Here is a 24,470-nt window from a genome sequence, read left to right as displayed (position 1 = left end):
AGGAAGGAAGGAAGGAAGGAAGGAAGGAAGGAAGGAAGGAAGGAAGGAAGGAAGGAAGGAAGGAAGGAAGGAAGGAAGGAAGGAAGGAAGGAAGGAAGGAAGGAGACAGTAGCTATAGAGATACAACATGATTGTGATTCTTTGAAACCTTCATATATATTAACCACATCCGTGCACAAACAAGCAGACTAGTGCTGTCACACAGACATATTAGCTATGTGAACATCAGGGCACACAGAAAGGCAACAGGCATGCAACAAGGGAGGAAAGTAGAGTGACTGAACTGGTGTCCCTGTGATCCTGAGGTCGTGAGCCTTGAAGCTGCTCCAAGTTTGGGATTTTGTCCTGCACGTTGCCCATTTTGAGGGAACCTGGAAGAAACCATGATTATGATGCACATGTCTGATGGCAGAGGTGGACAGAAAGGGATAAAGGCATTTGAAAAGGAAAGGAACAGGATCCAAATGCAGGCAGCTTTGGTAGAGAAACAAATGTCATTGATGAAATTAATGCTTACTAGTAGTTACATGCATAAATACATGTATGTACTTTGTTTTCAAAGTCTTTCAAAGGAGGACATGTACAGATTAAAAAAAAATGACTGCAACAAACATTCATGCAATTTTATACAAAAATTTACAACTAAGCCCTGCCGTACTTGTACATGTATTCTTGGGCCTCCCACAGAAAACTATATTTCCATAATTGAAAATAAGGAAAAGCCCTATGACAACATTTGGTATTTCTCAGTAAAAGTCTTAGGACGCTCCATATGTTAATACCAGAAAACGATACAGTTTGGATACAGAGATCTATAGACAAGAACCCCAATGTCCTGGAGATAGAAGATGCTTCAAAAACAAAAATGCTGCTACTCAAAAGCATTCTCTGAAGCTTCAATTGCACCCAAGGAAGACTACAAATTAATGTATACAGCTAAGCATGATGAAGAAGTCTGTCCTTTTTGGGATTACCGATTGTCATCTCTAAGAATTCCTACAATTGAAAATAGAAGTTTCACCTGAAGTGTCACCTGAAGCTCACCTTTCTGGCATGACCTGGTCCACTAGTCTCTTTTCTACCAGAAAAGGCCACTGATTGCCAAGAAGAGAATTCCTTCTACAGCTTAAGATGAAGACATTTCTCCGCACTACACAATTAGTACTCCTGGTTCAATCAGCAGACAGGCATATATCTAAGGCTAGGAGTTACTGTGACACCGGTCGCAACCAAATCAGCTTGAAGGATTGCAGTACGCTCAACCCGATCTGAATGAGCGTGTACACTGACCCACAAGGCAAGAAACAGTTGGGCCAATTCCATTGCAAAACTTTTGCGGGGAGGTTGAGATTTTTTTAATTTACAAAATTTACCTACAAAAAATGGTAAATTCTAGTGTGGTACAAACTACATTAAAAGAGAAAGGGTAAGAGCTCCTTTTCCATCAGAAATGTGCAAGAAATAAGATGTCAATAACCATTTTACTCTAAACTTCTCCCCCCGCCGCAAAAAAGGAAACACTGAAATAGAATGATCCGAGGGTATTTCTTATCAACACTGACCTCAATCTCTGCCACAATCACTTAATAATCCATTTTCAGACCCAGCATGGAAGGGGCATTGATGGTTTTGCGACAAGAACAGTCGACTCGAGGGAACAATATCTCCTTGCCCCAGTCCTTCCAGAGAAATTACACACAACATCCCATTTGTCACAATTGGATGTTCTACAGGTACATTTTGCATTAAAGGCATCCAGTGCAGTTTTTAAGGGCTTTATTGGAAACCCGATTTTTCAAAGTCAATATTCTAGTCACTTATCTACATAATAATTGAGTTGAAACCACACTATCTCAATGTATATGGACCCTCATGGAGCAAAAATTCTCAAAATTCTGACGGAAAATGGTTACTGGGCTGATTTTAGGGTACCACTCAGAAAATAAAGGACTCATTTTGGGGCTTGTTTCTGCAGTTTTAAATGCCTTAAGTATGAAATAATGATTGAAATGTGCTAATGTGAAGCAGTATGTGCCAACATCACAAAGATTGCCTTCAATTAATATAATTCCTTTAAAAAGCCAACGATTGGATCGGTTTTGAGGAGACATAGAAATCTATAGTATGCATGACGTTAACCCAAATCTGTAGGGAATATGCTACATTTGCCTTTCATTAACCTTAGTTACAACTTAATGTTGTTAAGCATGACAAACAACTGTTATTAGTGCACAGTTAATCCTGTTCATTACCTTTTTTACTAGAGGGACTCCCTCACTACGTCTAAATGGAATGACTCTGTGCTAATGTTCTACTTTAAACGAGCAGAGGTTTAAACCAGGATTACAAAAAATACAAGGTGTGCATTATCATACTTTACGTCAAGTCAACATGTATATGATAGCTTGAAAGAACCAAAGATCCAAGAGCATTACAAACTATACATAAATAGAGCCTGATAAAGATGCAACAGGCAGCCTCATACATGTATATCCGTCACATCACAGAGATATGCAAGACCTACATGTACATGCAAGGGCTCTACACTATTCATCATTGTTGAGTTGAGTATGTCATGTCGTTTCTTGCCTTCAACACTTTCTTTTTGCTTTTTCTACGTTTTGTCTCTCATAGAAATGAATGAATGATAATCTTAATATGAAAAAAATGCAAAGTCTTATTTATTCATCTACATAACTTGTACACCCATATGACTTAATTGAACTGTTACCTAAATCAGTATATATATTGTACATATCACAATGACTCATTACAAATTCAAGGATATACATTAGTTGATTCTACAGTTCGTTAACAATAATCATGGTAAAATCAAGTGTTTTGTTAAAAATTAAGATTTTTTTTTAATTTTACAAAATCTACCTCAAAAAAACGTAATTCCTGATTTTTTCACTGTACTTTAATTATGTTCATTGTTTTCACTGTCACTTCTGTACCATGAACTTATCATTACAGTTACATGTCACAAATAATTCCTGGGCTTTTTTTTCCTGCACCTGTCGCCACGGTGAATATATAGTTCCCTGAACATTTTTCTCAGACCGTTAAATTTTACTACCATGAACATAAAGTGAATTACAGTAGTATACACACACAGAACCAGGACAGTGGTGTCGAAACAAGGCAAATTTACAAAGTCATTGACAGAAATGGATTTTTCCGATAGTATTGGGGAGGCGTGAGTCAAAGATATGTGGTGCGAGAAGACGGAACCGGTTCATTTGGCCATGTCAGATATCCCAGCAGTAAAGATATATCATCTCTTCTGTCTGCCTCCCTTAATTGCAGGGCAAGGGCTAACTCAATAGTGAACTTGGAAACAAATACAGCGCAGATATTATACTTATATACTTTATTTTATACTTTATTTTAATTATACTGTTTGCAGATGACACCAACATATTTCTTTCTCACAAAGACTTCGATTCTCTGATAGAACTGACTAATCAAGAATTGTCCAAAGTAGCAACATGGTTTGAAGCAAATAAACTATCAATACTAAAAAGACAAATTTTATTTTATTTTATTTTATTTTATTCACATTTATTTTTCGAGGATTGGGCAAAAAGTTATAAAACTTATCTCAGCCCTCTCCTCACACATAAAAGGAAACAAGAAAACAAAGTAATAATAATAAGAAGAAGAAGAAATGACAAAGGTACATAATGAGCTGGTGTACAAATCAAAATCAATCAACTAAATCATGGTTGAAAAGACAAATTTTCTGATATTCTGCAATAAAAATAAAAGATGTGATTTTAATAAGGCCAAAATTTTCTTACAGAACGTGCTCATTACGCAAGAAAAGACAGACTAAGTTTTTAGGGATAGTAGTCAAAATTTTATTTTGAACTAAAGCCTGAACTGGTTCAAGATCAATCTACAGTACAGTCAGAAGCTTCACTACAAATGTAAATGGTCCTCAATACAGAGACCTAATCTCATCATTACTTAGGCTGAATCTCAAACTAAGTACTACTAACTCAGGAGCAACCAAGGAATGATATCTAAAAGAAATTGTGAACCTGCACAATTTGTCTGTCTTCTTAATGATCAGTTGTGTAAAGGATATAGAGTTGTTCGACCATTCATTTGAGCTAAAGTCTGAGCTGGTTTGAGATCACTCTCTTTTTTGCTCTAAGTATAGTCAGAAGCTTCACAAAATGGTCCTCAATACAGAAACCTAATCTCATCATTACTTAGACTGAATCCCAAACTAAGTAACTCAGGAGCAACCAAGAAATGATACAATGTATCTGCAAGAAATTGTGAACATGTCTTCTTAATGATCAATAAAGGATATAGAGTTGCTGGACCATTCATTGAGTTCATTTGAGCTGGTTTGAAATCACTCTCTTTTTTCTCTAAGTATAGTCAGAAGCTTAACTAAATGGTCCTCAATACAGAAACCTAATCTCATCATTACTAGGCTGAATCCCAAACCAAGTAATAGTAACTCAGGAGCAACCAAGGAATGATGAACTTTTTTGTGTTGGACCAAAAGTTTTAACTCAAAACAAGGAATTATATCTGAAAGAAATTGTGAACCTGCACAATTTGTCTGAGTGACTTCTTAATGATCAGTAAATGGTGTAGAGTTGCTCGACCATTCATTGAGTTCATTTGAGCTGGTTTGAGATCACTCTCTTTTTTGCTCTAAGTATAGTCAGAAGCTTCACTAAATGGTCCTCAATACAGAAACCTAATCTCATCATTACTTAGTCTGAATCCCAAACTAAGTAATAGCCTAAAGTCTTCCCTTGGCACTGATGATTTTACATTTCTTGAAGAATGTCTTAGTTCGACTGATGATACCTCCTCAGGAATGTCTTAGTTCCACTGACGATACCTCCTTGGGAACGTCTTAGTTCTGCTGGTTTGTAAAGCCTAGATAATCTGAGACTGTGCTGTTGAAATCTCACACTACGCTGGATCGTAATGGTTTCCTCATAAACAAGTCTTACATGTATAATGTAGTCACCATCCATCAGCACGGATTAGGCCACAGCAAGTAATTTTTATGGATGACATCAGCGCGCGCATTAATTTTCGCCTGATTTTGGGGAAAAAAACAAGAAATTTTGTTGCCTTCTGATATTGGTCAACGTGCTAAAAATGGGCAAAGATGTCTGTTGCCATGCCGGAAGGAGATGACAGATAACTATGAAGAGAGGAGAGGAGACAAGAAAACACCCTGACTTAATGTTTTGTTTGTTACTTTGATGCAGTGATATGTGATTCTGGCTGTGTATATGTGATGTTCCCACTGAGTCAAAACATTTTGTGCAATGATTGAGTCAAAATTTTGAAATGTAGGAACCTTGTTTTTTTCGGCCCGCCTTGTTTTTTTTCACCCGCTCGCATTAGATTTGGAGTCTGCGGAGGATGTCCTCCATAAAATTTACTTGATGTGGCCTTACTTGGAGAGACAGATATGTATCTACATGTACTGGATGCAGTCTCAGCATACGCAGAGGTATTTCTCAACAATGTCTAGGATGAATTATTAATCAGAGTACCAGAAAATTTGACAAGCTTCCAACAAGGAAATCACTCCTGGACCAAGTAAATGGTATGAGATACCAAATAACATACATTTGTACACTCACTGACTGTCACAGATAAAACATGGGTATAGCTGAAGTCTGCATTGATCAGGCCACAGCAAGTAAATTTTATGGATGACATCCTCCACAGACTCCAAATGTAATGCGAGTGGGCAAAAAAACAAAACAAGGCGGGCCAAAAAAAAGTTCCTACATTTTAAAAAAATGACTCAATCATTGTACAAATGGTTTTGATTCCGTGGGAACATCACATTTACACAGCCAACATCACATATCACTGCATCAAAGTAAGAAACAAAACATTAAATCAGAGTCTTTTCTTGTCTCCTCTCCTTATAGTTATCTGCCATTCACCCTCCGGAGTGGCAACAGATATCTTTGCCCATTTCCGGCATGGTGACCACTGTCAGAAGGCAACAAAATTTCTTGTTTTTTTTTCCAAAATCAGGCAAAAATTGATGCGCGCGCTGATCTTATCCATAAAAATTACTTGCTTTGGCCTAACATACCAGCTTTGCATGGCTGGTGGCTGTAATGTATATCACCCAAAATGACATACCATGCCATGCCACAACTACACAATTCATACCTAACTCTTTTGAAGCTATGTAATGAAGATGTTTTGTTTAAAAACAGCAGATCAAAACTCCAAACCAAAAGTAGATATTGTTTGTTGTTGCCGAGATATTCATTTTTGAAGTTAACCCTAACCCTAACCCTAGCTAACCCTTACCCTAACCCTAGCTAAAAGCAAAATCGATCAACACAGGGAAAACTTGGTATCATTGGAAAGCTCTCCCGGCCAGAAGATCAAAACTGCAAACCAAAAGTTGATATTGTTTGCCGTTGCTGAGATGTATATACTTGAAGTTAACCTTAAACTTAACCCTAACCCTAACCCTAGCTAACCCTTACCCTAACCCTAGCTAAAAGCAAAATTGATCAAAACAGGGAAAATTTGGTATCATTGGAACTCTAAAACTTTGTTGCAAACTCCTGCACAAAGGCTAATTGCAAGGGAATACATACAGCTGTAGTTGTTAACGTAAAGGGTTTCTACGTACACTTTTGTATGGTAAAAATCAATACGTTGGATTTGTTTTGTGGCCAGTCTGTAGTCCTTCTCTGAACATCTAATCATAGGCATGCTAGTGTAGGCAGACCACAAACAACCTAGTACATACACCAACTATGTGAGGATGCAGGTTGCAGACTGGAAGACCTGCCCAGGGCTATGGAGGATAGGGAGGGCTGGCGGAAAGAGTCATATCCCTGAAACTCTCACAACCAGATGATGGACTGAACGAGGTCAAACGTTTGACACACGCACAGTCATATGAACCTCTTAAAATTGACTTGTCCTGCTTATGGCAGACAATGATCAGTATCTGAAGGGTCAGGATTCACAAATAGCTAGCTTATCACTGTTTACCATAGTTTATTCTATTCTATTGAACCTCTTATCTGTAACAAGTAGTTTTTAAGTCAACCTGACTCGAGTATATATGGTATAAATTATTGATCCACTGCTGTGCTGGTAACTATCTCACAATCTACAGGAACTGTAGTATGACTCGACAGTCTCCCAGACAACGTTGTCGGCTGAATAACTGAGAACAACCTCCAGTCATTCAAAAGAAGAGTACTGGCATCTTCTTTCCAAAACCAGGACTTCTGCATGTGCTAGAACTTTGCAACTTTGCTGTAAACCAATTATTAACCAGGAGTGTTACAATCCAGGTTATTGTTTACATTAGCACATGGTAGAAAAAAAAGACTCTGTTCTCCTACATGACATTAGAGTACAGTGGACTGAAAGTTTTGGTTGCATGGTGGGTGGGAGGTGATTTTGAAAAATGATTGACAGAAACATCATGCCTGAAGGTGACCCAGAATGTGCTAGGTGGGAGTAAGGTGGGTTCCCGGAGGTCTGGGAACTTGAAGGTCACAAAAACCCAAAAGTAGATCACGAAAGTAAGAAATCCCATTTTTGTTGCCTCTCTGGGAACATTTAGATATATCCACCATTCCCCTGAAGAAATCTTCAGTGGTTATCCACTTGAGTTGACCTCTGCTTAAAAGGGCACAGGAAACACTTTTAAACCAAAGGAGATGAAAGTACAGCAAGAGATTGAAATAAAAGGGCAGGGGGTGTCAATAAAAGGAAACAAAAGTAAAGGGAATGTCCAAACTACAGGAACTATAATTTTGATTTAACCCTTGTCCTGTTGGCATTTTTTACACAATATTTTTCAATAATTTCAAGTCTTAATCAGGTCCTAGACCCCTGACTTTTTTGGCATGGCAGTGGCATAGTTACTTTCGTTGCTTTTTGCTGCGGTGTGATGCGTTGCACGAGAAATACCCCCAAATCGTACCTATACAGAGTGCTATATAGGTGGTACTACCGTATGTGCAAAACAACAATTGTTGGGCTCCGCAGGACAAGGGTTAAAAAAAAATATCATTATATGATACAAAAGTAGTTCAGAAACATTTTTTAGCTTTGAAGTTACAGAATAACTTGAGAAGCTGTGAAGAATACACAAGAAGAAAGTCTTTTAGCAACTTGCATGTAAATGCACCGTCCATAGTGCTGAAAGATGTGTTGCTGTATTCAACTTGTACATCTGAAAGGAAAGCTGCTTCTTACACTCTTCACAACCATTCCATTATCTATGGGTCATGGCCTCTCGCAGCCTTCTTAAGTGGTCTCCTAGTCTTACATAACGTCAGCGTCTCGGTAACTAGATACGATTCCTGAACCTCAAATCATTTGTGCCACTCCTTTCTGACAGGCGTGGGGAAGATCTGGACCGAAATGAAATTCCATCCCCCATTTAAATTGGTGGATCGGTGGCATCATAAGCCCCAAGTCAGATACCCGCACTATCACAATCCTATTGGGAAATGTCTGGCGCTGCATAGTCTAGGGAAAGACTGACTTTCTTGAGACGAAGTAAGAGGGGGCATGGTGCCAAGCATGGTTCCCAAATTGATTTACCTAAAGGTAAATAAGATTTGGGGTTGAAAGGCCCTAAAATTGAATTACCTTGCCCACCCATTTTTAGTGGTAGAGAATTCCCAACACCTCTGGGAGAGTATAAGATTTACAATGTATAGAAGTGAATGATCCTTAATATATATTTTTCAGGGTTTTGTAGTTTAGACCTTAGTTCTTATAGGATGACAGTGATGAATGTGGTACCTGTGGATTCTGATAAATACTGTTTTTCTTCTTTTCACATCTTCAAATGAGGTCAAACAGAATGCTTTTTCAAGTACCTGGTGGTTCAACTTTGTGGGTTTGCTAAAGTTTGCATTTCTAGACATTCTTCTCTCTATACTCTTCTCAATATGTGTTTTCATTTGGGTTCTTTGGATTGCTTATCACTTGAGCCATGGGGTCTAGAGCTGTGTACCTCAACAAATTTTAGATAAAGGACCTGAACATGTATCTGAAAAATTAAACAAATTAACATGTTCTTTTACTGTTGCATTAGCTTTTATCATAGTTTAACCTGTGGCACCAGCAGCATATTTTAAATTAAATGTACAGTAACAGTGATCATGACATACATGTGTAGCAGTAGGGTAGCTAATAAAACAAACTTAAAGTTAAAGGGAACGTCCAAAGAAACAGAAACTATAATTGAAACAACCTTAAAAAAACATACGCAACAAACTTGCAAAAGTAGTTTGGAAGCATCTTCCTGCATTCAAAGTAGGCACAACGACTGCAAAAGGCCCCAAAACGGGTGACTGTAACTGTCATAAGTTTGAACTTCAAACAATTTGAAATATTGACGAATATCTATTTTAAGCAAGTTGCAAACTACAGGTTGACAGCTTAAAGTCCAAAACACCATATTTAATATGTATTTGAGATGCCCATCCAAAAATTGAGTACATATGAGGGCACGAAATTGCACGACACCAATTTCATACTCCGCACATGTACTTACAGAGCAATAAATTCCACAAGAAACATCTCACGCTTTCAATTATCAGAAACGCTCTTCCTTCTGGAAGCCTTTCCTTGGAGACTTTATCCTCTGACGGAGCGCTGAACACGTAACGTGTGACAAATTGCCTGCCAAGAGGCGGTAATTGGTCAACGTCAGGTTTCCTCCTGGGTTGGTACGGGTGAGACAGAAGTACCCAAGGCTAGCGGAACCGAGTCATGATGCCAGAAAGATGAGCATTATTCACAAAGCCAGGCTCCAGTAGAGGTTAGCACCCTATGACTGGCCTTGTGTCAGGCTTATGCGCACTGCTGGCTAATCTGCCCGCCGCAAAAGGCAAACTTTCAGGGGCAGAGAGAAGTCCAATAAGACATATTTTTCCATAAAGGGAATGACTTGACTTAGAGGTATCCTGGGCCCTACTAGGGTTTGGGTTGGCGTTAGGAAGGGCATCCAGCCGTAAAAATCTTGCTTTTAAAAAAGAGTAACTGTTGCACTTGGTGCAAGCACGTCTAACCCCCGGTAATCGGGGAAAAAAGACGTTAAATTGGATGGATTAAAGCCCTTATCACACATACGTGTAGCCCAATATGATCTCCATGAACACCATGGTTGTTTGGGAGCAAGAACGGTGTTTGAACGGTGTTTGGCTAGGTCGGTTCGCGTTTAACTGCATCAGCTGAATGTTTCAAAATGTTAAAACATTTGTGTATGGATGGGACATTTGGCCATAGTTGTCTGGTGGTTATCTGGTGTTCAGGGATAGGTTAAACTATAGCAGTGGCCATCGTGTGGGTAGAAGTCAAATTTAACTGTAGGCAGGGGTGGCATAAATGTGGTCAAACTGCTCCCATACTTCCGCCAACCTTGGTTGGTTGGTGGTCGGGGTCAGATTCTGAATGTCTGACAGGGGCTATACATGTAGATATACGATACCAGAAGGATGAGCATTATTCACAAAGCCACGCTCTACCAGAGGTGAGTGCCCTACGACTTCTCATGTGTCAAGCTTATTCATATGCAATGTATACCCTAGGCTAATCTGCACATTGCAAGAAGCTTCCTGGGGTAGCGGGGACCCCAATAAAACATACTTTTCCACAAGACATGAGGCCAGAAGGATGACATTATTCACAAAGCCATGCCTCAGAGGAGGTACATGTAGGTGCAATGTACATGTAACTTCATGTGTCATGGTCTTATCCGTACCCATGGTTAAGGCCACACCAATTTAATTTGTTGTTTCTTGGATTTTTTCAGAAAAAATATGAGTCACAGGGCGAAATAAAAACTTTAAAAAAAAACAGGCCAAGGCACCCCATAATAGCCGGAAATGTTACGATATGAGCCATGAAGTCAACATAAAAGGCTGGTTTATAAGTAAAACAATAGACTTTGAACTTTTAATGAAACGAAGTTGTATTGTTACATTGTAAAAACTTTAACAACCAGAAGAAAAGGACTTTCTTCAACCGTTGAGGCCAAAATATGTCTTTTATTGAGCAGTTTGCAGTTGATTCAGAACCTAAAAAAAATTTCTTTTTTTTGGCAAATCAGAAAAAAATGGACAGGGCGAATCCGAGAAACAACAATAAAATTGGTGTGGCCAAATCTCCCAACTGCAAGAAGCTAACTTCTTGGAAGGAGGGGGGTCCCCAATAAAAAATTTTTCCCTGCAGGCTGTTCTCTAACTTAGAGCGATCAATATTTCAGTTTAGCATGGTAATTTGGTTTTCTGAAGCAATCGCCCACACTGAAGCAAAAGTTACCTATGCGCAGTGGAGGGGAGAAGGATTTACAAATCAATACCAGGGTTACATGCAACAGGAGCAGGAAAGCAATATACATGTCAATCAATACACACTTGTTAGAGTCAAGATGGATGAGGTATTAACCTCAATGCCCACAGTGTGATTTCGTGGTGGCATCTTGATGACTTTACGATTCACAAAAAATAAAGTCATAAATATTTCAAACTACTTCATGACACTTGTTACGTTTAAGGCGAAACGCACTCAAATCGTTCTATGGAAGCCATGGAAGCCCGGGCCATACCGTAAAGAAGCGGCCCGGAACACCCATATGAATATCGAAAGTTATCGCCAACCAGGTATGACATAAAGCTCAATATCCCTTTAGTAGGCTTTAAATCTCTGAAACGTATTCACAATACAGATAATAAAAGCCAGGAAGTATATGGTATGCAGTGGATCTTAGGGTTATGCTTTTCATCATTTGGACAGCTACATTGTATTGAACATGTCCCAATTACTAAGCCCCAATTTCCTACTCTTTGCATAATACAAACTCTCTTCCTACCTAGTTCTCAATGTTGTTAGATTCAACATAGAATTCCCTATTGTTTCAGTTGTACTAAATTTGGTGAAAGGCATTTGATCCAAGAGGAGCTGAAGACATCACCCTTTATTGATGGTGATGCCTTGATTAATTATTCATAAGTTAGCCTGGTTGCCATATCCTTTGTAGGTAACTACGGAGGATGGTAATCAGGCTACATGACAGTATCATCTCTTGGTACATGTATTACTCTTAACCATGGCTATAATTTCAATATGCCAGTATAAATAACCTGTATTGTACCTAAAGCAATCTAGACACATGTACATGTAGCTACCTGGCGCAACTACATGTATATGCAGCGCAGAAACACACACACACAGACAGACACACGCACCAAAACAATACCTCCATTTTTCATGGAGGTAATAAATTTTAAAACACAACCTCCCATCTCTGAAATAAAGGTGTTCTGCTGAGGTGACAAATATCTTTCCTGCCAGCCTAATCTAATTAATGAAATTCTCTTTCCAGGGATAAACACAAGGCTCTGAAGCTCGTATATCTCCAAGGCTAGGGAGTTTTTGCAGTAGGAATGATTAAATCAACAATATATCATCTGTAATGCAAGTCCATCATGCCACTATCCCATCCATTCTGATAGCAGTTGTGGAGCAGGGCTGACAACATGTCTGATTACTGTATACACAGGTAACCCTGTGGGTGGGTGGCTCATACATCACTTCTTTTTTTCATACCTCTATTCTTCTTGCTGATTGGCTGTTGGGGTTAACTCAATTAACACCTGTACAAAGCCATGCCATATTGACAGTATGAACTGCATTCAAGTGCTTTGGTAGGTATGTCAAGCTTTCCTGCTCCAGCATTGGAATGCAGGGCATAAACGCTTCTTTTTATCTTGAAAATCAACAGTTTGCATTATGTAATTAAAAATCCTAACCGATAACGTATGGGATAGCTATCCAACTGTTGTCACTTCACACTATAGTTATATCAATGTAAAACATTGTTTTACCTGTAGGTAACCCTGTGGGTGGGTGGCTCATACATCACTTCTTTTTTTTCTAAGGAAATACATTGTAGGGTATGAAGGCAAGGGAGGTGAACAACCGACAGGGAAGATGGAGTTTTGATTAAAAAATTTGTTGTGGGGATAGGGAATTCTAAGTGAAAAAAAAGGTTAGTCAAATCAGAGTAGAAGACTGGTTTCCTGTTGGCTGGCACTGTCTGAATATTACACTTTTAGTGGAATCTTCATAATCCAACGTAGTTTTTAGGGCTTGGAAATACGATTTTTCAAAGCCAATATTCTAGTCATTTATCTACATACTGAGTTGTAACAACACTATCCCAATGTATACAGTGCAATTTTACGGAATACAGTGAAAACATATTAGTATACAGTGCAATTTTACGGAATACAGTGCAATCGTATTTTACTAGTAAATGCAGTTACTGTTACAGTAATGATTGCTCCGTATTCCGTAAAATTGCACTGTATACTTACACCATTGTATTGTATTCCGTGAAATCGCACTGTATACTTAAAATTGCACTGTATTAAAATCGCACTGTATTCCGTAAAATTGCACTGTATACTCTGGCACCCCTGTATAAGGAACAATTCTCTTCAAACTGTCCATATTTTTTGTGAAAAACATCAAGTGTTACTGCTAGGAATGTGTTTCATTTTCTATATATAGCAGCAATATCATGATATATTCTCGCTGTCAGGGCTCCAATGTGAAGGAGAAATAAACTATTACGATAATCGCTATCATCAGAAAAAGAAATTGACCCCAACCTCTCTCTCCCATGTGGCACATTACCATCCTGTTTGTGTATGACAGCCGTAAATCTATCCAAGGCCGAATGCACCATATAGAGGGATTTAAAATGCACATAAATGTGCTTGTGTCAGAGGATAATGACTTCTGGTGTACCTCTTATTATCATATAGTTGGTGCACTGACCTACAGTGAAGTTTGATTTCCTGCATCATTTAGCACCATAAGGGATTATATGATGATCGCAGAAGTCCATAATACTAAATACGATTGTACTGTATTCCGTAAAATTGCACTTTTGCACAAATAAATTATGTACAGTCATTATCATGCATGTCCATTGGTGACTGTGTATTGTATCAGTCTATTACACTGGTGTTGGCACAGGAAAGACTTGCAGGCAGTATTGCCCAGGGAACCAACCAATTTTGTAAATTGGTGTTACACAATCATTTCTATTGCAGACAATTTGCTGGCACTTCATATTAACCTTCAACACACTGACTATTCCTTACTTACAGGGTCAGGCAGCAGGCAGAGGGTTAAGCAGAACTTAACCATTCAAAAACCACAGTCAAGGCAAAACACACCTCCGAGTCTATACCATAAGTTGCTCTACCTAAAGAGTGTCAGACTTATATTAGAAAGGAAAATCTGCATGAGCAGCTTTGAAAATAGCAAGAAGTGGAGAGACATTAAGACTTTTCTTCCTGAAAAACATTTTGCAGCCCCATAAAAATTGTCCTGACCTAAAAAAAAAACATCATTTGCTGTTATATAGTAACGATAGACCAGAGGTATTGCTACCATCTTCAACAAAACAGAATCAACTGTCAAAGAACCCAGGACATCTCTATGAAAATCTATGAATCAGAGATTCTTAAATTCAGACTGAAATTCTTTTAAATTATTTATGACTTGGGAGGCCCAAAATACATGTGGTACATACATGCACAATTAGCCTCAACCTACATGTAGCACTATCTACACAGTCATGCCATGAATTAAAACCAAAGAAAATCTACGCAATGAAAAAATGTGATGTAACATCTAAAAAAGATAGATTAGCATGATCATACTCACCCTTCTCAAAGATGCCTCCACCGAATTGTAAGCTAACAAAGTTCCCGTGAGAAAGCCACTAGGTCAGCACCCACAATGTTTGTATTGCAAGTCTTGGTGGTGCAATTACTGGTATCTGGCCTATAGATCTCAATCTCCAATTCTTGTAGGGGCAAATCCACAAATGCTCAAGTGCGGTCACTGTGTCTCTTGGAGTACAACTGACTGTCTCTAGATCTCCCAGTACACTTGACTAGGTACGATGTAGCGCTTGAACATGAGAACTGCCTCCTTGAACATGAGAACTGCCTCCAGTCTTTCAAAGACTGTTCTTTACAGTACAGCCCACACCATTGCTTGACAGGCTACTCAATACTTGTAAGTTCACAAAAGGAAGGTAATGATAGCACAAGTTATCCCACTCACAGTTGTTTTATGGGTTAGCGGCTGAGTTTCTGCCAAGTACTATCAGTTGCTCCCAACAGAGCTCTGCACTTTCTACCCTCTCACCACCGTAGCTCGCTTGCTTGCTCTTTTCCCAGCCATCTAGCTGTCAGATCCGTTCCGTGTTGACGGCAAGATTAAGTTCGTGTAACAGCGGTGGGAGAATCCCGATCAGCTCACTAGCGGAGGAGGCAGGTCCCACACGATGTGCAGTCAGGACCTCCAGCCATGAATACTGATGGCAGAATATATACGATCAATGGAGAAACTTCACCACTTACAGGCATATTACCGCCGCCCAACTGGGGAGCGTGCCAAAATGGAACCCACACATTCAAAGAATATCGTGCGCATCAGAACAGCACATAAGCCGCAGAATGGGCCTTCTGTGTACAGCCTAGCAGCTAATAGTACTTTTGAGATCCCCACTTGAAACTATGAGCCTTGTGGCTCTTATCGTTGAGCCTTGGAGTAATGTTGCATCAGATCTGCCAACTTACATCTGATCAGTCGTACCAGCACTTTTGGCAGTGAGCACAAAAGTGTGACCAACAATTCTGGTACATTTTGTAGAGAACTCCTGCTAAGCCCAGTGCCTTGTAGAGATACAAAACTTGAGCGCCTCTTTCCTTAGCAGATTGCTTGCTTCAGTCCAAAAGCATTCAACAACTGTGTTCTACAGGATTCTTCACATAACCACTTGAGGACTTCAGTTAAACTTGTCATGAATGAATAACAGTTACTGCAAAATTCCGAAACAGTTAATTATGTCTCTCTAAGTATTTCAGAGAAATTGAGGGAAAGAGCTACATGTATAAGTCAGACGTATTCATTAAGATTGCAATAGCAACTGCCTATAAATTGTGCAGACGTACTGTATGCTGGAGGTTGAAAAACTGCTGCAGGAAATCTTGACTTGCACAACGACTTTCCCAGTGTTGTTCAGTTTAATACAACCAGCTGCTGCCACACTGTGTGCCTGCAAAGCTGCTGTGTTATGTCCAAAGGCTGTTACACCACATACAGCTACAGTTATTGCGACTACTCCTGTTGTAATGGCATCGATGTGGTCAATTGCTGGAAAGACTAGTGATGAGGCAGGCAGTAGATTCCAGGATCAGCACAACAGGTTTGTGAGAGAGTGATGCACATTGTAAACCCATCCATCTCCCAACAGACTCCGGATTCAGGCAGCTATGATGAACTATCATGCATCCATAATGCCACTGTGGCGTCTCTCAACAGCACTCTAGGATATATCACCCGTCGATTGATTGCAAATAATGCCCACAACTTCTCCTCAAGCCTGCATGTTGCCTGGAAAATGAACAAATGACGTCAATCTAGATGTACAGTTCGTGCTGGAGTTAAAAGGCCTTGCATGACTTCATATAAAGAAGTAACTTAATTTACAGTACGCTCTTCTTGCATGCCAACGATTCCCCCTCTCTCCTGAGAGATGGTACGTAATACGTAAAAGACACCTTTGACTTCCAGCCTGACCCAAGTACTAGTGGATCTCTGGCCTTTATACAGACCAACATCAACATATACACAACGAATTGATCCCTCTCTTAATCAATGTTTGTGATGGAACACTTGTAGACAGCCTGTTATTGCGAATCATCGGAGTGGCAATAATCCGAAACGCAACATGCAACCAAAAGGCATCATCCTCTGGCCTCCAAGGTGCCTACAGGGCATCAGGCAAGATTAGGAAAGTAAATGGAGGGATTTGTAGGAATGACACCACTCTAAAGCTGTCTTGTAATGCATAATAAACAACAGGTGGTCAGTATGTGGGCTGTGGGTGGATGGAGGTGAGAGTACCTACAGTACTTACCACTACACTTCCTCTGATGAGGTCAGCCCTATACAAGTACAGTACAACACCTCTGGCATCATTACAGTTTGGACCAATCCTTTCATGATCCGGGAAGGGGTAGACAGCAACGAAGTAAAATGTTGCAAAGCAGGGATGACTTAACAGAATAACAGCACAAGCATGCAGCTAACACAAAGCGAGTTTATAAAGAGTATTAACTAAAATAATAATTGTTAGGAACCCGTCAGCTACAATATGCATTGCTACGTGAAACTGACTGGAGCTTAAAAAAAAGTTGAGGACTGGGTCACCCCCTCAACATGGTACCTTCCAAACCCTCACTCTTCCTACCAATAAATAATGGAAGGCATCAAATCTAATCACGTTTCGTCTGTCAAGAGGGATTTGAAGGTGGGAAATATGATCCTTACTCAGCAAGTGTGCCGCACAAACTGTTGCCAGCTTCTCCCAATGGGTGAATAATACAATCCGTAACACACTGCCAATTCAAACACAGCTTTATACAACAGTTACCAGGAGGCTTCTCCAACAGCTTGAATAGTAAGTATTTCTAGGACTATGGGTTGTAATTGTGGTGCCGATTTGGTAGTATGAGAAAACAGTACACATGTAGACTGGATCTCTGTTAGAACTGTAATGTCAAGTAACTGCCACACAATCTCTATCACACTACCAGGCAAACCTTGACAAGACTGCGTTGTCATTAAATTTGTATTCTGGGTAATGTCACTAACTTCTTTATGTACAACTGTACATAAATTCCTTATCTGTTGTCAATATGTTTGAAACACAAAGTGTCTTCAAGAGTTTTGGTCACCACCTTAGCCAGCCCTGTGGCCCATGGTATCACCACGGTAGTCAGGGATAGAATGAGGCCTGGTAGATTATGTTTGCCGAATTTATTGGGTGCTTAATAAATATAGATATAGTACAAGCCTGGTCCAATGTCCTCTCCATAATTCTTTAAAACAAATCCTCTCAAAGTGTCAGTTGAATGGTCAAGTAAACACAAGGGAAACCTTACTTCACATGAAATTTATTCGAGCTAAAAGCCTGATTGTCAGAGAAGATCCTTGTCTTCCCTTGTGAGAGAGAAATGGAGCAGAAATGATGGATGGACAAGGAGAGTTATCTTGACACAAACCTACATCTTCAATATCATTCACACAGCAGGTCTGGGATACAGCATATGGTGATGAAAATGTCACTGAAAATTGTAAAATCTGATAAACCATAATATACATGTAGCCTCAACAAGCAGTTACTCAAGCAACAAAAATGATTTTGGAAACGGTCAGATGTTTCAGCTAGTATCCACTAGCTTTCGTCAGTGACTGAGAGTGAGAGACCAGAGAAGAAATGCAGGTTTATAAGCACAAACTATTGATTCATATGCAAATAAGTGAAGACAAATTTTTTTAGCTGAAACGTCTGACCATTTCCAAAATCATATCCAGTTGCTTGAGTAACTGCTTTTTGGTGTACCTTATTACCTGGATGTCTAATCTTCATCGACGTATCCTCAACAATTTTTAATAATATTGCCTTTCCAACATTGCAACCAGAAGTGTAGAAATTCTACAATTTTATTACTGGCAATCTAATTCTGTTATGTCAATTCAGCAACTGTTGTTTCTTGGCAATATAATTCTGTAATGTCAATTCAGGAACTGTTGTGGTGTTTTATAAGTTGACGTCCTATTAAAACCATTACTACAGAAGTGTCATCAATCTATGTTTGCCCCTTTACAAAAATGTAATTTGAAATGAAATCCCAAAAGCCCTAGATGTACACAAAAGAGCCATCCATGCAATTACAATGTAAATTGAGATAAACATAGTCAATGTATTAGGGTCCCAAAAGGCACTGTACATGTATTGAGCTTTGAAAAGTGCTCTAATTATAAGTAACTGTTGGTAAATACACTGAGCTTTCTGTTTGTATATACAATTATATAACACCTCTAGCAAAAATCCATCTTAATCTTACTTTGTTATCTTTGCTGATACCTTATTCATTAAACTGGCTTTTTTTCCCTTCAATTATAATCCCGGGAGACGGAAGGAGGCCGATGATGATATAATCCCGGAAACTAAAACATATAGTATATATTATAATATTATACTATCTTTGGGTAACAATCACTTTTCACTAACAGTAACTATTTTTCACTATATCATGATTGTACCTAATGTTTTTTTTAATGAACAAATTACTTTTGTTATTGCTGGCCAAGAAATCCTGTTCATTACTGTTAATTAAAACAAGTTACTTTCATTACCTTTGGGTGACAAGCCCTTTTCGTTCCTAATTACGTAAACTGAATCAAATTGCTTATATTACCTTTGGGTAACAAACTTGTATAACTCCTGACAATTCATATTACAAGTACTCCTGTTAGTACAGTAACAACATCTAAAGTTTGGCAAAGTACCTAATACCAGCCCAGAAGAGAAGAAGAAATATCCATGCCTTCAGGTACCAGTGAGAGTTATCAACCAAGGATTGAGGTGTTCAAGAATTATTCATTCTTTCCTAGAACTATCGCAGAGTGGAATTCGCTGTCACTAAGTACTGTAACAGCAGGGGCATTGTCATTAGATAGCTTTAAACATTGTCTAGAGTTAGATGTTCAAGGGTTAGGTGTAACAAGTCCATCGGTGTAATGTAGCCAGCCGCCGCCGCACCGCATGCCTATGAAGCTGGTGTGTTACGCCGAAAGGCAGTTACACTGGCTATACAGACACAGAATGCTACATTGAGTGATCACCAGTGTACAGAGGTCTTTCTTTGAAGTTCAAGCAAAAGTTGGATGCAATGGATCACAAACCTATCCTGAGGCAGCCCACACTGTGTATCATTCTGATGATGAGTTACTGTGGAGGTAGTGGCCCTACCATGGCTTATAAATGCAGTAACCTCAGTACCCCTCAGGCAGGCAATATTTTAAACAAGACTGGCAATGAAAACAGATATTGCCATGGCGACGGTGGTTGCTGTTAGGGTTATTGTTTGCATGGCACTGTCATGATTTCACTACTTTGAGGAAGCCTTGAGGAAACCTGTTGTAAGTCTAGATAGATACAGTGCACTCCTCCCCTGAGTGTATAGTGAACGAGCCCTGGTGTCTCAGAAAGTAGGGGCAGACAGGTTTTCCCAAGGGTTTCCAGGAATGTGGAAAGTTCCAGGAGTGTGTCAGCAAAAAGAGCTGGGAGACATTCCTGTGGACATTCCATGCCTGGGGATAAAATTCCTGTACAATTCCTAGAATTCTTGCAAACCACACACAATACAGTACCATTAGGCTCCTCCCTGAGAGGTTGCCAAAAAAATACCCCAACTTGTTCATACATTTGTAGATGTGTATGACATTGTGTTGTGTGAACAAGGATTTATCAAAGGTGGTAAAAGTGAACTTGTTTATGTCAGTTTATTCATCCGTGAATAGTTTTATCAGGTTGGTAAGTTACTGAGTAATAAGACTCTTTTTACACAACCAAGTGTTTTATTCACAGCCGACGTTTCGGTGACCGTCTGTCACCTTCCTCAGGGCAATTCTGACTGGTTCACATTGCACTGCAGCACAGGTGTCGCTGCTATAGATGCATTCCCAAACATATCTACACATATACGAGGCATCTACATGTACCTGGTATACAGCGACACCTGTGCTGCAGTGCAATGTGAACCAGTCAGAATTGCTCTGAGGAAGGTGACAGACTGTCACCGAAATGTTGGCTGTGAATAAAACACTTGGTGTGTAAAAATACTCTCTTTACTACTGTAACAGTTTATTCAGTTGTAAAATTAATGTAGGATGCCACAGAATGACATCCACTGCAACCCTGAAAATGGACCACTGATGTACAAAGTTTGGGCCTGTATGCTTCAAGATCTGGTCTCCTGAGCCATAAGATTTCCTGTTTCCCTATGATGTGAACACAGGCGCTCATCTTCAGCAATGAAGAACTACCCCTGTATCAAAGTATGTGCCTAATGTCCAAAAGGGGTAAAGGTCTCCCGTGCTCTATGCAGACCATAGGGTTTGGTGCCCATCTCCATTTCCGTAGCCCTTGGGCAACACACAGTTGTGCAGGGCACTACAGCAGGGGGCTAGTCCACTGGTAGTACTGTCTTTAAACTTCCCACACTCATTCTCATATGTGCTGATTGCTAAGCAGAGTAAGAAGCGTGTACCATTTTTAAAGTCTTTTGTATGACCCGACTGGGGTTTGAACTCAAGACCTCCCGGTTACAAAGTGAGCCTAATGTCCAAACTGGCCACAAAATACACGTCATTCGTATCTCTAGATGCCCATGCCGACGTACCAAAAGCCATGTAACATATCATCATCTTTGGACTGATAACAACAAGAAAGTCATAGCTCCTAAATGTCCATACAATATGTATGAGACCATGGCCGTTACGCTACTCTGAAGTCATGACCATCAGTCAGTGGTGACACTGAGCAATGATCTGTGCTGAAACGTGCACATTAAGACAGAAACTGGCCACATACTTCATACCCAGGGCTCGAAATCCTTTTTTTCAGGTACGTACATGTACATGCAATCCAATTTTCAGGTACATGTACATACATGCAAGAACTTGTACATACAAAAAAAATTTAGGTGCAATTTGAAAATTTTATAAGCAAGGACTTGTACAGTACATACACAAAATTTTAGATGCAATTTGAACATTTTATAAGCAAGAACTATTGATTGATATGCAAAAAGGTGAATACAAATTTTTTGGAAGCCCAAAAGGAAACAAAAGTTAGACAAGTCAAGACAAGGATGATGCAAATTAGTCAAGAAGCTCCTGTTGTTTTAGTTGCCTGTTTTTGGGGCTAGCTGGGAGACAGTGTCAAATCCCAAGTAATTTTTGCTTCTTTGCCTGCAACACCCCCCTCCCCCTCCTGCTCTAGGTGAAAAATTGCACATTCAAAACATTTTTAAGTGCAAATCTTGAAAATCATGTGCATTTTGCACATTGCACATGGGTATTTTGAGCCCTGATACAGAATGTCAAATCTGATGGCTTACTGACGGCATCTAAATGTACTGACTGCTTTTTGAATGGCTATCTTCATTGTCCTGAATAATTTGGCGTGTAAATAACATCTCGACTTCTGATTTCAGAGACAAACTTCCACATAAAGATAGGAACTGGCCACATACTTCTTACTCTATGTCAAAATATGACGTCTGGTGGCATACCGATGGCATCTAAATGTACAGTAACACTGCTTTCTGAATGGCTCTGTTCATTGTCGTGAATAATTTAGCATGTAAGTTACTTTCCTCTTAACTTCCATCTGGCCTACAATGGGTGAATTATTGCACTTATCACTCTACAGGCATATCAGGTAACCTATGGAATGGAGGTGCAAATTATCCGGAGGGAAGTCTATCACTAGAAGGGGACTAGCTGTAGGAGCAAGTAAATTTTATGGATGATATCGTATTGATTTTTACTTGAATAGAACAAGAAACAAGTGTCCATAGGGCCACGCCAATTTAATTTGTTGTTTGTTGGATTCGCCCTGTCCATTTTTTTTCTGATTTGCAAAGAAAAAAAAAGATTTTAAATTTAGGTTCTGAATCAACTGCAAAATGCTCAATGAAAGACGCATTATTTGGGCCCTAACAGTTGAGGAAAGTCCTTTAATTTCTTCCTAGTTGTTAAAGTTTTTTAATGTAAAATTGCAACATAGTTTCATTAAAAGTTAAAAATCTTATTTATATTTGTCTGGGATGTTGACTTTATGGCTCATATCATAACATTTCCGGCCTTCATGGGGTGCCTTGGCCTATTTTTTTTTTCCCTGTCGCTTCATATTTTTTCTGAAAAAATCCGAGAAATAACAAATTAAATTGGTGTGGCCTAGGCGACAATTATTCGTTAAGTTTTAAGGGCAAAGGGAACCATATGTTTTAGCTGTGAACACAAAAAAACGACTGCCCACAATACTCCTTCACGGAGTAAAAGAAAATGGCTTGGTCCCCTCCACAATGGTTCACATAGCAATTCTAGTATTAGATTGGAGTCTGCAGGGATGTCAACCATAAAATTCATTTCAATGGGCCTATATTCAATGGAGCAAAAAAGGGAATTTCAACATCAATCTTTGAAATAGTCACAGCAACAGTGATGCATTTGGCATTTAAAACTGAGGATTCTACAGAACTTAAAGTGGATCACTGTTAATTAGGATATTGCTACATATTTGAAAGAAATCTTCGTATAATGAGGATCAATGTTTCCAAATTAAACGAAAGTTATGTCACAAAACCTACTTCACAGTTCATTCTGATTTCTTAGAATTCATTTGTTACCAGGATTAAGCTGTTACACTGCAACAGAACAATACTTAACTTAAGATAGCTGATTAAAACAATTAAGTATACGTATATCACTGTTAGACAACATAATACTACATTTGTAGCTATGGTATGGATTGAAAATAAAAATCAATATGTACAAAGTTTGCTCCATAAGTGCACACAATAAACTTAAGGTTTCTACCAGTCACACATACCAAATACATGTTCAAGAGATAGCCCCTTGAGGGGGCATATGTACAGTAAAAAATCTCAATCACTTATTTAATTAGGCTGCAATGTAAGAAAAGTTGACTGCAAACGTTCCAGCATAATAATTTTGTCATTTGGCTCAACAAGAAATTTGCACCAACAGCACGGACATTAATACTCACCTTCCTCTGCTAAAAAGTGGGAGCAGGCTTGAGTATGGTCCATCAAACATTTATGTTGTATGCTTGATAAATACCATTTAAGAGCCCACTCATTATCTGGATTCAAAATGGACAAAATTGTGTGTCTATTCATGACTCCTGTCACGTGCTGCCACCTAGCATGACCTGTGTGAACTGCAGACCAACTTACACTATGAAGCTGGCCCTTTCTGCAGTACTACCTAAATAGTAAATAGCTTGCACAGACCGTAAAGTTACCATGGTATTGTTGTATGATATCTGCGCTGTTGTACATTGCTGCTGATAATACAGTAACTATATTTGTATTGTTTGGGATGACAAGTTGCAAATCACCCGTATAACACCTGTATCGTCTGTTCTTTCATTTCATTCGCAAAATTTTGATAGACAAACTAAAAAAAAATGTCAGCACTAACCTCTGCCCCTGCGGCCGTATGGTCCCGGTGGGGACAGCCATCTTGGTTCAGGACCATGGTTGCCACGGAAACCTCCACGACCACGCCCAAACCCGCCACGACCACTGCCACTCCCACCGCCTCGACTGGAAGACTCGTTCTGAAATCAACCATGTCATGCCTTTTAATCCTTTTATTTTGCCTTACTTTATATACCGATATATAACAACTACACTCTCTCATAATACCAATAACACTACAGGGTGTCTGCTACAACACTAGTTACCATGGTGACAGACGTCTGGTCCAGGTCATTGACC

At 39.3% G+C, this 24,470-nt stretch overlaps 1 protein-coding gene across 1 annotated transcript in view; it reads right to left on the bottom strand.

The window, feature by feature from the left end:
- Positions 1-24,470, bottom strand: part of LOC109473747 (protein virilizer homolog) — a 101,006-nt gene that overhangs the window by 29,157 nt on the left and 47,379 nt on the right. Inside the window, exon 39 of the mRNA XM_019773758.1 lies at positions 24,172-24,310. Within this exon, the coding sequence (XP_019629317.1) occupies positions 24,172-24,310 (139 nt within the window). The remainder of the gene's footprint in view (positions 1-24,171; positions 24,311-24,470) is intronic.

Source organism: Branchiostoma belcheri, unplaced genomic scaffold, assembly GCF_001625305.1.
Source record: "Branchiostoma belcheri isolate BF01 breed outbred unplaced genomic scaffold, Haploidv18h27 scaffold3, whole genome shotgun sequence".
Lineage (NCBI taxonomy): Eukaryota > Metazoa > Chordata > Leptocardii > Amphioxiformes > Branchiostomatidae > Branchiostoma > Branchiostoma belcheri.
Note: the sequence above shows the minus strand (reverse complement) of the source record. Positions and strands in the feature narration are given on the sequence as shown.